The sequence below is a fragment of the Coenobita brevimanus genome, chromosome 90 (genome assembly GCF_032717465.1).
Source record: "Coenobita brevimanus isolate Jiangsu-jjx chromosome 90, ASM3271746v2, whole genome shotgun sequence".
Taxonomy (NCBI): Eukaryota; Metazoa; Arthropoda; class Malacostraca; order Decapoda; family Coenobitidae; genus Coenobita; species Coenobita brevimanus.
The window spans coordinates 34,820,967-34,833,826 of record NC_137043.1 but is presented as its reverse complement, the minus strand read 5'-3'; the positions used below and the strand labels follow the sequence as shown (position 1 = coordinate 34,833,826).

Below are 12,860 nucleotides of genomic sequence, written 5' to 3'. Positions count from 1 at the left end.
CCTCTGGGTGGGGCTGAATTTAGGTGAAAAATCAGGGCCGGATCCAGAACTTTGGCAAAGAGGAGAATAATTCCTATCGGAATTACCTTACGTCTGATTTAGGCTGACATCAGAGTTCCTCAGAATTTATTAGCAATCCTCTTACTGAAACTATTCTGTTATAACATTCATATACGATATTTATACCATATATTTAGGTACACAACTTCTTCTTCAATTAAATGGAATCACTGATCCGAAAATATAAATCGGTGCCTGAATTATAATGGCAGGTGCATGCTCTACTGATCCAATCATCGGAGACTCGGGAGCTTGTATCAGTAATCTAATACAATCACTGCAATTGAAGTCTTTCCATTAACAACTGACCCTTTCAGCTTAGTTTTTAAACCCCTTCAGTCCAATGACTTAATTTTAACTGAGCCACCACGAGTCTATCATCCAGTCTTTGGCTGATGTCTAGCAATGAGGGAGTTAATGAAAGCTCACTGCTCCAGTTCGGTTAGTCAACGAAAGGAATAAATGGTTGGGAGGCAGCAGGAATAAGTAATCGAACTGATGGAGTTGTTGTCACTTGAGAGCAGTCCCGTTTACGATGAATAAAAAATAACGTGGTGGTGACAGCAATCAATGGAAAGCATGGGATTGTTTATCATACGTTAAACGTACAGTCGAGTATAATGGGAAAAGCATTAGCATAGTGAATGGGTTATTACATCGAACAATTTATTCATAATGCTATATTGTTTACCTGAAAAATCCTCACAGTGAAAAGGTCTGATTATTCATACAAATGCAAAAACATTCTTTACATGCCGAGACACTGCTTGTAGGGTCTCTAGCTTACGAGATGGCGATAATGGTTATACTGGTGGTGGTTGACTGATTAATGTTGTGGCTGCAATCGTGGTCGTTAATAAAAATTATTTTAAACACACCTGCTCACTCATTCAAGGCACAACTTCACTCGCACATTCACAATTTTTTTTTTTAATTACAAGACATTACAGGGTAACATCTTGCCGCCACTTTAAGAAGGGATGGATGACAATATTAAGACATTTATTAGCCACTAGAAGTAAAAATACATAATGAAATAATTACTGTATATTCTCACCTTCATTAAGTGTGGAGTTAGTGGGCATCATCCAGTTCTTTCTCCATTATGTTCCTCTGCCTCCACGTCTTCCATCGTTAGGCTCCCTTTCCACCTTCCTAAGCAGTTTCTTAACACCTCATCCTTCCCCCTTCTAACCATACCCTAGCTCTTCTCTTCCTCTAACCAAACTAACTTAGATTCACTCACCCTCATTCCCAACCATTCGCTTTCTCCATACTAATCACTGTCCCTCTTACTCCATTCTAACTATTCTCTTCCCGTAGCACCCTCCTTCCTGACAAATCTTTCAGTTTTCTCCTTAATTGCTCCCTCTTCCTCCCTAAGGTCCTAATCATTCCCTCTCCTAATCACTCTTCCTCTCCTTTAGCCCTTCAATTCCCTTGCCCTAACAACTCCTTCTTAACCTTCTCTCCCTTTTCCCTCATCCCTAACCATTCTCTTCCCCTTCCTTTCCTCTCCACTCTGCCTCACCCTTTACCTCTCCTGCCACTCAGTCTCCACTAAACCCTCTCTCCAGCCCCCGCCCTCGTCTCTCCCCCTCTCCACCCATCTACTCTCCACCCGTTGCCTTTGATTCACCGTTTCTTACCCCTCTCCATGCACCGCCTCTGATCCACCACCTACTCCCCTCTCCATCCAATCTCCCTCCTCTCCACCTCTCCACTCAACGTCCCTCCTCTTCATCCCGATCCCGGCCTCTCCACCCCGATCCCGGCCACTCTACCCCGATCCCGCCCTCTCCACCCCGATCCCGCCCTCTTCATCCCAATCCCAGCCTCTCCACACCGATTCCACCCTATCCACACCGATTCCACCCGCTCCACCCCGATCCCGGCCTCTCCACCTCGATCCCACCCTCTCCACCCCGATCCCGGCCTCTCCACCCCGATCCCGGCCTCTCTACCCCGATCCCGCCCCCTCCACCCCGATTCCACCCTATCCACATCGATTCCACCCTCTCCACCCCGATCCCGGCCTCTCCACCTCGATCCCACCCTCTCCACCCGTTGCCTTTGATTCACCGCTTCTCACCCCTCTCCATGCACCGCCTCTGATCCACCACCTACTCCCCTCTCCATCCAACCTCCCTCCTCTCCACCTCTCCACTCAACGTCCCTCCTCTTCATCCCGATCCCGGCCTCTCCACCCCGATCCCGCCCCCTCCACCCCGATCCCGGCATCTCCACCCCGATCCCGCCCTCTCCACCCCGATCCCGCCCTCTCCATCCCAATCCCAGCCTCTCCACCCCGATTCCACCCTATCCACACCGATTCCACCGTATCCTCACCGATTCCACCCTCTCCACCCCGATCCCGGCCTCTCCACCTCGATCCCACCCTCTCCACCCCGATCCCGGCCTCCCTCTCCACCCCGATCCCAGCCTCCCTCTCCACCCCGATCCCTGCCTCTCCACCCCGATCCCGGCCTTTCCCCCTCGATCCCGCCCTCTCCACTTCGATCCTACCCTCTCCACCCCGATCCCACCCTCTCCACTTCGATCCCACCCCCTCCACTTCGATCCTACCGTCTCCAACCCGATCCCGACCTCTCCATCCCGATCCCGGCCTCTCCACCCCGATCCCGGCCTCTCCACTTCGATCCGATCCTCTCCACCCCGATCCCGGCCTCTCCATCCCGATCACGGCCTCTCCATCCCGATCCCGGCCTTTCCACCTCAGCGTCTCCTTTTCCCTACACGAACATCTAAATGAGCTTTACTTAATTTCACCTGCGCATATAAGTACAACCAATTATACGTCCCATTAACATTCCCGTAGGTGCGCATGCAACTCGTATTCTGCTCAATCTTCACCTAACTGCGCAACAACGTCCAATGAAGAATTCCTCACGTTTTCACTTCGTGCGTCTGATTAATCACTACCATGCACCCAATTAAGAATCCAATCATGCGCCCATAAAGGTTTCTTAAACTGTACATTCAAGACTGATCTCAACTGCGCACCTAATTATGCGTTGAAATAACCCTCCCTTACCTGCGCGTCTAATTTAACATCCAGTAAACTACAGCCTCCAATTAAGTGTTCCAAGAATGTATCCAAACGTCCTACTGTACGTCTAATTTTAACTGCGCGCCTAAGCATACATCCAAATCAGCAGCAGCACATCTAAATATAAAAATTCCATAACTCCGCACCCAAATAAACTCCAAATCCCATAACCATCATTGAGCATCCACATTACACCACCGAATTTCAACTGCTTATCCAGTCAAGTATGGTAATCACCTCCTCGAACTGTTTATGTTATACGCTCAAATAACTTAGCTGCGTATTCGTATCACACCTAAACGGTTCTTAAAATTGTGCTTCCAAACGAGCATTCAACCTAAATTAATGGCCATAATCATTTGTCTACATCCGAATATAAGCCTAATAAATTCCCCACCTGAATATCAAAATGCTATGCTACTCCATGTCACAACTGCAAATTCGGAATGGCCAAAAATACGCAAATTTACAAAATATAGGCATACGAAGTCCAACACTTAAGAACACCAACTCCTACACGAGTGCGCATTCAAATGTGTGCTCCGATCGAATAAACACAGGCGTGTAACAACATCAAAATCGCCTCGAAATTTCATCAAAATCACTGAAACTTTCTTAACCATGCTTCCTATTTGCTAACTGCGCAACCAATACCAAAAGCTCAAACATTTTAAACTGTCACTATTCAAGTAATTAAGTTACGCGATCTGTAACGTCGCACTGTAATTCGCCAGTTACTTTAATTCAATCCAAGCAAATTATTCCCGCAGCTTGAATAGCAACAAGATGGTTTCACTTCAATGATTAATACCTCATGACTGTGTCCTCTACAGAATTATCATGAACCGCGCACATTCCCACCTCCCTCTGGTTTCGTCAAACGCAAGTACTGTAAATGCTTCGTTCAAACTGACCCGAAGCTTCCAATAAAATTATTATTTTATTAATAGTCCGTTTTCCGAATATTTCTGTTCTCGAAGTATTTTTCATGCTACTATAAAAATCCGTAGTACAGTCATCAACCTCTACGAGCGCTGTCGAACTAAGGCCACAACTTTAGCTCGTCAGTTATAACTATATATCTGAAAGTATAATCTCTAATCACAAACTGCCAGCGAGGTTTCAGTCTGGGCCGCAGCACCTGAAAAGAAAGGACTGTTAGTGTTACAGGAAGGAGTTTGAGTTTGAAATCCTAGCAAGCCCTAACGTCCCTAGCCAGACATGGGATTCCAACACTCACCACACCGTCCCACGCAGAGGTGCTCCAGCGGTGACTACGAAGCGCGGTGCTCCTCTTGAATGTTATCACCTTACCTGAAAGTATAAAGATACCCACAATCAATTTATAAATAACCATATGTACATTGTCTACCTGGCTTAAAAGGCAAAAACAGTAAACCATATCAAGCAATACAAAACTATTTGCAAGATTCGCAGGTCATTTAAGATTCATTCAGAATATCGTACTCTATTATTTTGTAATCAAAGTTAGTGTACCATAAAACAAAAATGAAAATCCAATTACAATTATTAAAATGACCATATAACATTTCATTAAACTCCACGATAACCCCACAAAATTTTCAAACTAGTCTCACCTTATCTGAAGTGACGGGGATGTGGGTGTCCCAGACGAAGGCAGCTCCGGATATACCCTAGCCTGGAGCTACTGTATATCCAGGCAGGGGCACTCCGAACTACTGAAAAAAGAAAGAAGAAAACAGTTAATTAAATAAATCCATCCATCATCTCTCCTCCATGCTAAAATTATTATACGACTTAGGCAGTGTCCAAAGTTAGCACTACAACAGTATAATCACCCAAATAAACACCGATCGCCATCACACACACACCACTACCTTCAACCGATGGTAACTGTGAAATGGCGCTACATCCTCACTCCTCCCTCACCTCTCGTTAGTCCAAAGATCCAGTCACTGACTTGAACTGGCAGTTAAAACCAAACGTATATACGAGCCCATACAGGGACTGCTGAGTTTTAATCATGTGCTGTGACCTTGATCTTTAAGATATTGTTCTGAAAAATTCGTCATGGGCAGACACTCCATACTCCACCAATTTCGGTTGCAATCGGATAAAAAATGTTTGTTTTCCCAAGGAAGGAACTCTTCTCAAGGCCGCCGTGAGAATAGTTCCGGCCATGAAAAAACTTTTTTTTTTTTTTCCTCCGATTTTTACCTAATTTCGAAAAAAAAAGTCCAACGGACCGTTGATTACGAAAGTCACGAGGTTTGACCACAATAGATCAAACGATACAAACTTGCAGTCACTTCGTATCTACCCCTGACAGCTAAGTTACTTATTACATTTTTTTGATAAAAATATCCATCAAACACAATTATCAATCAGTCTTATCAATCACAACGCCTTCAATTCCTGACGATTACAGTATACTGTACAACTAGTCACAATTTATATTTCTGGGCACTGAAATAATAATAATTTAAAAAGTAAGGATGGCACAAACGCACTTAACCATTTTGTTCTGGAAACGTCAAACGATTTTAACCACTTCAAACCGATGGCATTTTTCAAGTTTAGTTTTGTTGTAGTTTCTTCATCTTAACTTTGCTCTGATTTTCGTCCCTTTGCAGATTATTTCACGTAGCTCAGTGGCATAACAAGACAACACCAATGCGAAAGAGCTAATCAAGGCCATATTTTACCCCTTCAGTTTAAAACGTCTCCTCAAAGATTAACAAAACTGCCTGGAAATTGAAAAAAAAAAAAAAATACATATATGACAAGGGGGTGAATGGATATGAAAAAACTGGGATGATGCACAGTAGTCACATGGAAAAAAGGAAAAAGGAAAAAGTAAGGAAAAGAAGGAAAAAAGACCTCTTCGTTAATTTTTCCCTTGCTATGGAAGTAAGGTATCCCTGGTTGCATTTTTTTTTTTGGGGGGGAGGGGGATCCTTACAACTATAATAAAATAATGTCAATACTTATCAGCAACACGAAGGAAGGAATGATGGCATATTCAAAACACACACACACACACACACACACACACACACACACACACACACGAACCTGACCTAACCTTACTAAGCGCACTCTGTCTGTCTGTCTGTCTCTCTCTCTCTCTCTCTCTCTCTCTCTCTCTCTCTCTCTCTCTCTCTCTCCAGACCTAGCCTTACTACACTTCTGCCAACTACGTAACCTCACCAAATCAGTGATCACATATGGAGTTATAATGCTGCACTGTTCAAAGCATGATCTGATATATTTAACCTACTTTAGCCTCATATAACTTAACTAACCTAATTAAACCCAATCCAATCTAACCTAACCAGTGATCTAATCTAATTTAATCTAATATAGCACAATGCTAATCCTAATCTACACAATCCCAGCCCACCCTAGTCTAATCTATACTAGTCGAATTTAATATAAATTGACCTAACTTAAAGTAAGCCAACCTACCCTAATCTAACCAAACCTATTCTAACCCACCTTAACCCAACGTATCCAAATTAAATCCAACCTATTCTAACCTAACCCAACCAAATCAGTCCGACCAAACCAAACCAAAATCAACCGAACCGAACCCAACCCAACCTGACCTAGGCGACCGTCAACCAATTCAACATAATCTAATCCAAAAGAACCTAAACCAATCCAATCCAACCAAACCTAACCCCACCCAACCCAATTCAACCCCACCTCATCTGGCCCAACCCAACAGAAACCCAACGTCACCACACCTAATCTAACCTACCCCAGCTCAACCCAATCCGAGCGAACTTAACCTAACACACATCCCGCCTCCAGCACGAGCCTCACCACAATTTCTGTATCTCCCCACCACTACTATTATATTGTTCAAAGCATGGCCTGCTCTCTCTCTCCTTCACCCTCTCTCTCTCCCGCCCTCAGCCCAATAATGCGTTGCTGTGTTCATGGCAGATCCGGAAAGCATGGGGGGGGAGGGAAGGTTGGGAGTCAAAGGGATGTATATGTTCCAGGTGGTGCTGGGGGTGTTCTAGGGGATGATTTAGACTTGGAATAAAGTTAATATCTGCTTCAAGTCTTTCCATCCAATACCGTCGCTTGTACTGTATTCGTGCTATTTCCAGGCGATTTTATTCAATTTAGGCGAGATTTTTTGTTCTAATGGGGTCGCATTTTTTATTTAAATTCTTCAACCTGTCCGTAGAATCACACCTTTCAACAGTCGTTTCCATTTTAATCCGGTAAAGTTTCTTCCTATTTGTAAAACGGGAATCTGGGTCACTATTTTTACACCTATTCATATATTTCATACTGACTTTCCATGAGTCTTGGGTGTGAGCTGGGAAGGTGCGACTTCACAGACAAGCCTGCTAGTGATGAGTAAGTGACGAGAAAATAAATAGTAAACATCGGTAACATGATTCCTGGGACATTTACGATCATCATTTACGTAAAAAAATGTTAGGACGCACTCTCATAAACCTGGCGTCTAATATAACAGATAAAAACACGACACATCAGTTTGTTTTATTCGTCACGCAAGACTTAAACATATGATAAGGCTTCTCCTAAGCATCCTAATACATACTGGTAAGGGCTAATATACTACAATGCCTCACACACAACTCGAGTATTTTCTCCCAGCTTCCTTAAGTGGACCTCTTATTGTTAGGTACTTCCCCCCCCACCACCACCTGATCGGAGGAGGTGATGGCCATATTATTATCCACTTGAATAAAATCGTCTAGGGATAAAAAGACCACCTAAAAATAAATAAATAAAGGCTAACATTCATCGCATCATGTCAGACTACCAAAGCATATAAATGGTTCGTCTTGTGTTAGGTATCAAGCCATGTACTTCCCCACCCAACCACCAGAGGGGAGGTGATGGTCGCAGTGTCACTCAGTTAAATAAAATCTTCTACAGGCGGCAAGAACAGATCACAAGTTAAAACAAAACGCATCCTTCCAAACTACTCCAGTATATAAGTGATTCCCCTCCCGTCTGATACCAGGCCGAATACCTCCCCAACCCGCCAGCAGGGGGAAGGAGGTGATGGCGGCATTGTCACCCAGTTGATCATCCATTGTTAGGCAGGGGCTTCGCCGGCTGGGTCATAGGCTACACCGCCCTCACCTGAAGCCGAAGGGAGGGCGAGGGGAAAGGGAAAAAGAGTGCAGTGAAAAATGGGAGGGTTTCAGAATCGCAAAAGCTGGGATCGTGGTCTGCTGAGGGAGGTGAGAAAGGGGGGAAGAGTTACAATCATCCATTGTTAGGCAGGGGCTTCGCCGGCTGGGTCATAGGCTACACCGCCCTCACCTGAAGCCGAAGGGAGGGCGAGGGGAAAGGGAAAAAGAGTGCAGTGAAAAATGGGAGGGTTTCAGAATCGCAAAAGCTGGGATCGTGGTCTGCTGAGGGAGGTGAGAAAGGGGGGAAGAGTTACAATAAAAAAAAATGTCAGAGTTGTGGGTGGGCAGGGTTTGGGCTAAGGAAAATGGAAGGCTAAACTGAAGCGAAAAACTGGGAGCGAGAGGGAGCAGAGAGGAAGCGAGAAGGAGGGCAAGAGTGAAGTGAAAAATAGAGAAAATGAGAGTTTAAGTCACCACGAGTGGGATGGCGTTAGAAGGAGCCAAAAGTTGCCAAAAAGAAAAAAAAGAAAAAGAGAGTCGTGCGGGAGAGGAAAGGGATGAAAAAAAAAAAAAAAAAAAAAAAAAAAACAAAAAAAAAACTCAGACTCGAAGGTAGGACTGAAGGTGAAGGAGAACGGAGGCAGAAGTTTTGTTTTCGTTTTTTAAAGGCTCCATGCGTCGGCCTTGGTCACCTAATGGCGGCTCTCCATACTGTTCTATCTCTGGCAGCTTCCCTATTCAGTCCTTAATCCCTAAGGTCACATTCTGTGACCTCGTCCCAGGTCTTTTTCCGTCCACTTTTCGCAACTCCACCTTTAACGTTAACACTTCTCACTTTCTGCACCCAATTATCATCCCCCATCCTCTCCACATACCCACACCATCTCAATCTACCCCTCCTCATCACAACACCAATACACTCCAGTCCCATCCTACCTTTCAACTCTTCCATCGTGAACCTAGCCGCCCCAAGCCTCGCACTCAGGGACGCACTGCACATCCGCTTAAGCTACTCATTGTCATTTCTGTACGTTAGAGCCTGCGAATAACCTTTTCCTTTACTGACCAGGTCTCACTACCATACAGCATTACGCTCCTAACACATGCCGCATCCAAAGATCCCTTAGCACGGAGGGAGAGCCCTCTCAATATCAGGAGAGGCAACAGCTCCCCGAACTTCTTCCAACCACTCCACACTCTAGCCACGGAGCTAGCTCCAGCCGCACCTCCAACACATAACATGTCTCCAAAATAAAAAGGCTCTTCCACACACTCAAGTGACTCACCAGCAAAATCAATCTTTTCACGCCTAACAATCTCCATATGCTCTCCCCGACACACCGCACACATGAAATCAGCATTATCTCGCAGTCTCTTATCACAAACACTACGCAAAATGGAATTACTTCACAATCCCTTGTGGCAAATCACGCATGGCCACTCTCCTTATTCAAGATAGGCTCTAACCTTTTATACTCTAAGGGCAGGAGTAGCCAAATAAATATACGCGGGAAAAGACTCAGAACAGAGGGATAAATGGTGCATGAATAGGAGGTAGTATCGAGTCGACAATTAATACGCCACAAATGATATAACTCCGCGGCCGGCGGCAGCCATTACCCCGCCTCAACACTTTCCCGCCTAAGTTACGAGCTTACCCACAGTCTCAAGTAGCTACTCCGATCCCAAGACATAGTAGAGAATATTTGCCCACTCCCAGGATTACACGGGGCTAATAGAGCAATCATCACGGGATGGAGAAAGGGAGAGACCCGGGTTACGCATCCACAAATTCTCTTTAGCGTAAGTCGTTTATAAGACTGTTTTGTTTACACTTCTACAACAACCAAACACTTCACAGTCGAATTAAGGTAAGCATTAATGTGAATAATGACAATATCTCTCATACTAATGAACTAATATTGTGGCATGATTACTGCACAAACTTATCTAAGATCCTTTCTGAGGATTGTCCCAGGGGAGGGAGAGATGGGAAGGGATCCGAACAGTAAATCAGCCAAGCCCCCGGGGTCTGTGGGATATATGGAGTGCTCAGTGCCGTGGCGGAGGTGAGAGGGGGAGCGTGTTTATCTTGACGATCTCGCACTTATCATCCAGTACTACTCTCCCTGTGATTGGCTGTCTCTGATTTGTGGTCTGGGTGTGGAGGGAGGTTTGTAGGAATGTGTGTGTGTGTGTGTGTGTGTGTGTGTGTGTGTGTGTGTGTGTGTGTGTGTGTGTGTGTGTGTGTGTGTAAGACCTCTCGTCCTGATGGGGTTAAAATAGACGACCATCAATCCCTTTACTATCATGGACTGTCTTAAATCGTATTCTTGCTACCACTACTTAATTTCATTCATCAAGGGAAGAACCACTTAGAGGCAATGCGATTCTACGGATAATCACTTTCTGGGGTTAATTCAATTAGCATGGTCTATAACCCCTTACAGAAAGCTGCGTCCGGCAAGAAATAGATACAAGATACATAGACAGACGCACAGACAAACAGATAGATCGACAGATACAGAGAGAAACTGATAGAAAGAGAGACAGTGATATGGACAAAAATAAAGATAGAGACAGTCAGACAGATACAGATAGAGTGATACAGAGACAGACAGACAGATCGATAGTCCGAGGGGCTCTCCTGCTCTGAATAAAACTCTGATGGTAGAAAGATGAAAATATAAAGATATGGTGTGTCTGCAATGTGAGATGAGGAAGGGAAATGGTGAAACATGAAAAGCTGAATAACTGGAGTAAAAATTGCCTCTGGACACACATACACAATATACGGTACTTACTACACTTGAAAAAATATATACAGTCTATACAAACAATAATGCCTAAATGCCTGCAGGTAAGCACCCATGAAGGTAATGTGAAACACACACACACACATACACACACACACACACACACACACACACACACACACACACACACACACACACACACACACACACACACACACACACCGTTGCCCCCTCAGGCCTATTCAAACACCCCCCTCCTCTTCATCACTCGCCGACACACTTCCACAGATCTGACGAAACGCCGCTATTTTTATTAATAACTCCCGAGCCGTAGCAATTTGCCGGGCATTCAACGCTGCCCTTTCGCACAGCCGGCCTGAAAAAATTGAAGCCGCGTCCCTAGAGCGAAAATCCGTGCCTCCGTGAACATTACTAGCTTGGATGGGACGCTGCATCTGATACGGACTTACCAACGAAATCCAGTCGTAACAAAGCTTAAAGGTCGTATTAGAGCGTAGAAAAGATGCGTAGGTTATTTTCCTACATCTCTTTTTCCTACACACAAACCAGTTCTTACCAACAAGAAGAAAATATCAAAATTCTCTCTTAATTTCTGTTTCCCGGAACTGTTGGAGTGAGGTGTTTTCATAGTGCTTCGTTCGCGTCTCGGTGCGGTTCGGTATCTCGGAAAGCAGCGGCGATGGTTCTTTCCCCAGACTGTGCCCGCCTTTTCAACGGGACATGCTGATTGCACTACTGGAAATACTTGATTTTTGCGCTGGGGCCCCCGAGTTTTATCTGATATCATCCCTGCCCCGTCCTCTCTATACGAATGACTCTCCTGGGTCTTAAAATGTGCTCGTCCAAGTAAATGTGCTTTGATTTTTTGTTTTTTTACCGTCTATCTGGCTGTCTATCTTTTCATCAGTGTCTGGCTGTATCTCTTCATCACTCTGTCTGTCTGGCTACTGTATGTATAACAGGTTAGGTATACTGGTATGCAAGTATGTATTTCAGTTTAAGAACTATAATACAGATCTTGTACAGTATGTACGTCTATGCCACAGAACTACCAACCCTTATTATTAATTAATTCATTCATATACTTTTTAAAATCTTTGCACAAGCAACCACTGGGGGACGAATATCCAACACTCCAAATCTGGTCCAGATTGATGTCCTATGAGAAAGTGTTTGGGCCACTTTAGCTTAACTGTGATGAAGGAGAAGATAATGAAATCAGGTACACTGCGAGCGTAGAGTTTTACGAGTGCAGTTGTTTCGACGCCATGCCCCCAGCAGCGCAAGCGTCAGTGTGAGCTGTTGTTCTGTCTACTTGCTTATCGGTATGTATGTTTTCCTAACCACCTATTTTTCCACATACTTAACTACCTATCTATTAATAACTACCTGTCTTATCTATCAGTGCGTACTTAGGACTTACGCATGAATTTTACGTATGTATGTATGAATTATGTTTGTCTACCTGCTAACCAGTGTTTCAGCTCTGTCTCTTCTATTTAACTATCTATCCACGTACAGCACTAGAGGACCTGCAACAAACATAGTTACGTAAGTCAGGCTGTAACTGTGTCCGGGTTGCAGACATGTAGATTGGCGTGGAGAACAAGAGGGTAGTCATTTTGGAGGCTTAGTACGACACATCCACCTCTATCACACCACCTACACCACTAATTCCATCTACATCTCCTCTGCTTACACTTACACCACCATTACTCCCACCTACGCTATACTAGTTATACTTACACCAACAGTACCAACAACAACCCCACCATATACAGAAACACATTTTAACACAATCATCATCACTTCCATTAGCTACTGCCTACCAACAAGTTTACA

The 12,860-nt window shown here is 44.5% G+C and overlaps 1 protein-coding gene across 1 annotated transcript in view; it reads right to left on the bottom strand.

The window, feature by feature from the left end:
- The window catches only part of LOC145411670 (uncharacterized), a 70,259-nt gene that overhangs the window by 13,447 nt on the left and 43,952 nt on the right, over positions 1-12,860 (bottom strand). Inside the window, exon 2 of the mRNA XM_080281676.1 lies at positions 4,371-4,444. Within this exon, the coding sequence (XP_080137802.1) occupies positions 4,371-4,444 (74 nt within the window). The remainder of the gene's footprint in view (positions 1-4,370; positions 4,445-12,860) is intronic.